At 45.1% G+C, this 2,683-nt stretch overlaps 1 protein-coding gene across 1 annotated transcript in view; it reads right to left on the bottom strand.

The window, feature by feature from the left end:
* Positions 1-2,118, bottom strand: part of gas6 (growth arrest-specific 6) — a 10,449-nt gene extending 8,331 nt beyond the window's left edge. Inside the window, 3 exon segments of the mRNA XM_083691511.1 lie at positions 1,097-1,145; positions 1,148-1,308; positions 1,598-2,118. Coding sequence (XP_083547637.1) covers positions 1,097-1,145; positions 1,148-1,308; positions 1,598-1,673 — 286 coding nt within the window. The 5' untranslated portion in view covers positions 1,674-2,118.
* Between the last annotated feature and the right edge of the window lie 565 nt (positions 2,119-2,683).

The raw sequence follows: 2,683 nt of genomic DNA, 5'->3' as shown, positions 1-2,683 counted from the left end.
GACAGACAGGTAGGTAGTCATACAGACAGACAGACAGACGGACAGACAGACGGACAGACAGACAGGTAGATAGTCAGACAGACGGACAGACAGGTAGGTAGTCAGACAGACAGACAGACAGGTAGGTAGTCAGACAGGCAGAGAGACAGAGAGTCAAACAGACAAAAGGCAGCGGGGCGGTTTCCCATCCATAGACTTAGTTTTGGACTAAATCACACTTCCAATGGTGATTCTCCATTGAAAATGCTTTTTAGTCTAGGACTGGACTTAATCTAGGTCCAAGAAACCGGCCAAAGACAGAGAGACAGTCAGACAGTCACACATACAGACATATGGACAGACAGGTACACAGAGAGACGGGTAGACAGACAGACAGACAGACAGGCATAAGCACCATATGTCCTGGACTTGGGGTGTTACCCCCTACTGATATCTGAGGAGAGACAGAGGCGCCTACCCTAGCAGAATTCTGGACATGAGGCAGCAGTTTTGCCCAGCAGCAGAGACAGACCGGGGGAGATGAGAGAATATAGAGATATAGAGAATATGAGGGGGGAGGAGTGTAGGACCGGGAGAGATGAATGAGGTGGAGAGATGGAGAAGGATAAGAAAAGAGAAGGACATGAAGGGAATCAGAGAGAGATGGGAAGAGAAAGGGTGGAGTAAAAGTGGATTTCAACTGACATTCAATAACCAAGCAGTAACTTAATCTGGTTATCATATATAACCTAATGTACAGAGAGAGAGAGAGAGAGAGAGAGAGAGAGAGAGAGAGAGAGAGAGAGAGAGAGAGAGAGAGAGAGAGAGAGAGAGAGAGAGAGAGAAACAGTGGTTGGTGGGACTGGTATGTGTTGTGCTTGCCAGTAAATTAGCCCTATCCAGTGATGGACTTATTGGAGCATGAAAACTAGACACAGAATCGTTAGGTCACACAATAGTCATCAGCAATGCCTGCATTATGGTCATCATGATCATAAACAACTTATTGATGAAATGCACCCACCGACCCTTGGAAAAGAACAATCCTATTATATATTTTCTATATATATATATATATATTTATCAGCCATATGTGCTGTGCGGGTACCATTAGTACTACAAGTGCAATGGAACGCACCACTGTGAACATCTGATGGAGTATACTCACTGTCTCAGGGTCATTCTCAAACACTTCCCTCGCCTCCTCCTTGCTACACCTCTCCTCCACACACTCTCTCTCTAGGTGCCCTTGTTTAGTTTCCTCGAAAACTTGATATGCTCTCCGGTGTCTCCGGAGGAATTGGTTAGCCTCTTCCGGAGACAAGGACACTGCAAAAAAATAAAAATAAGCACATGATTATGATTATGATTTCAAACGTTAATGATAATGATTTTAACCACAAGAAACGAAAAATACACCCGCATACCGCAATTTTGTTGCACCGCAAAACTATGCACAGCTAAAAATAGCGTTTTCCTGCCTACTGACTAAGATATTTGGAGTATAACTTCGCTACATTAGAGATTAGATACTAGCTCACAGGGTCTACTGATCATGGTATGGTCTTACCATCACGGTATAGAAATCAGTTTATGTTAGGAGTGTTTGTTCACTTACGGCTGTAAGACCACGGGGTGAAGAGCAGGATCAGAAGGGATCCTGATGCAAGGAACTCTGTCAGTGTCAGCGGCATGTTTGCTCCTGCGTCAAGCTGGAGAAAGTTTCTCCCCGTCCACTGTTCAATGTCGAAACCAGGCAGTAGAACCGTAGAACCAGAGCTTCAAGCATTCACTTCACAGCGGGGGTGAAAAGCGTTATGAGCTGCATTCGACTCTGCGTTTTTTTTTACCTTTTCAACCTTGCTAGCTAGCAACCCCACATACCATAACCAATACAGCCAGCAACACCGCAGTGTACAGTACAGTACAGTCCGTCCGTCTGACCTTCACTCAAGCTAGCTAACAGCTACCTACTTCGACCCCATCCCGTTCCTCCTCTCGTCCGAACTGTGGACAAAGACCACCAGCTCCACATTCGAGGAGGAGTTGCTCCTGAAAAGTTACGTCGGGATGCACGCAGGCAGTAGTTCGCGATGCACAACTGCTCTGCCCTCCGGAGAATTGGCGGTGATCCAGTGAAAGTAGTGGATTAAACTCACCCAACCCCTTTCCTTTCTGGCTGGTTTCTCTGCAGTCAAGTAGCCTATTGATTGAACTGTGTTGTTTACACTGCTGTAATGAGCAGACCCCTGTGACGTAGTTGCAGGTCTCCTCCTGCCCCTATCCAAACCTGCAGTGCATTTTCAGTGGTGAGGATAGTAACAGCATCCAGTAGGCTGTAGTACCAGAGAAAACATGCATCAACAACATCTAGGCAGAAACTGTCCTAAAAATATCTCAAAGTAAATAGAAATTGAGCAAAACATCTCATTTTCCAAACTAGACTATTATATTGCAATCGATACAGTCATCATAACAAAGCTACAGCTGAGCCAAATCTGCCTCTCTAACAGTTCTTAGTTGAAAGCTGTGGCTCGACCCAGATAACAACAGCTCAAGTATCATCCCTTCCTTTCCCTCCCTTCATTTCTCAGCAGTTTATTTTCAGCCCACACATTCCTTTCTTTCTCAACATAACTGGGTTACGCCATTTTTTGATTTGTTTCTCAGAATCTCTCTTTTGCTGGGAATCTGTTTTCATCTG

Source organism: Argentina silus (assembly GCF_951799395.1).
Source record: "Argentina silus genome assembly, chromosome: 19".
Classification (NCBI taxonomy): Eukaryota; Metazoa; Chordata; class Actinopteri; order Argentiniformes; family Argentinidae; genus Argentina; species Argentina silus.
The sequence above is the reverse complement of the archived record's forward strand: the minus strand, read 5'-3'. Positions and strand labels throughout refer to the sequence as shown.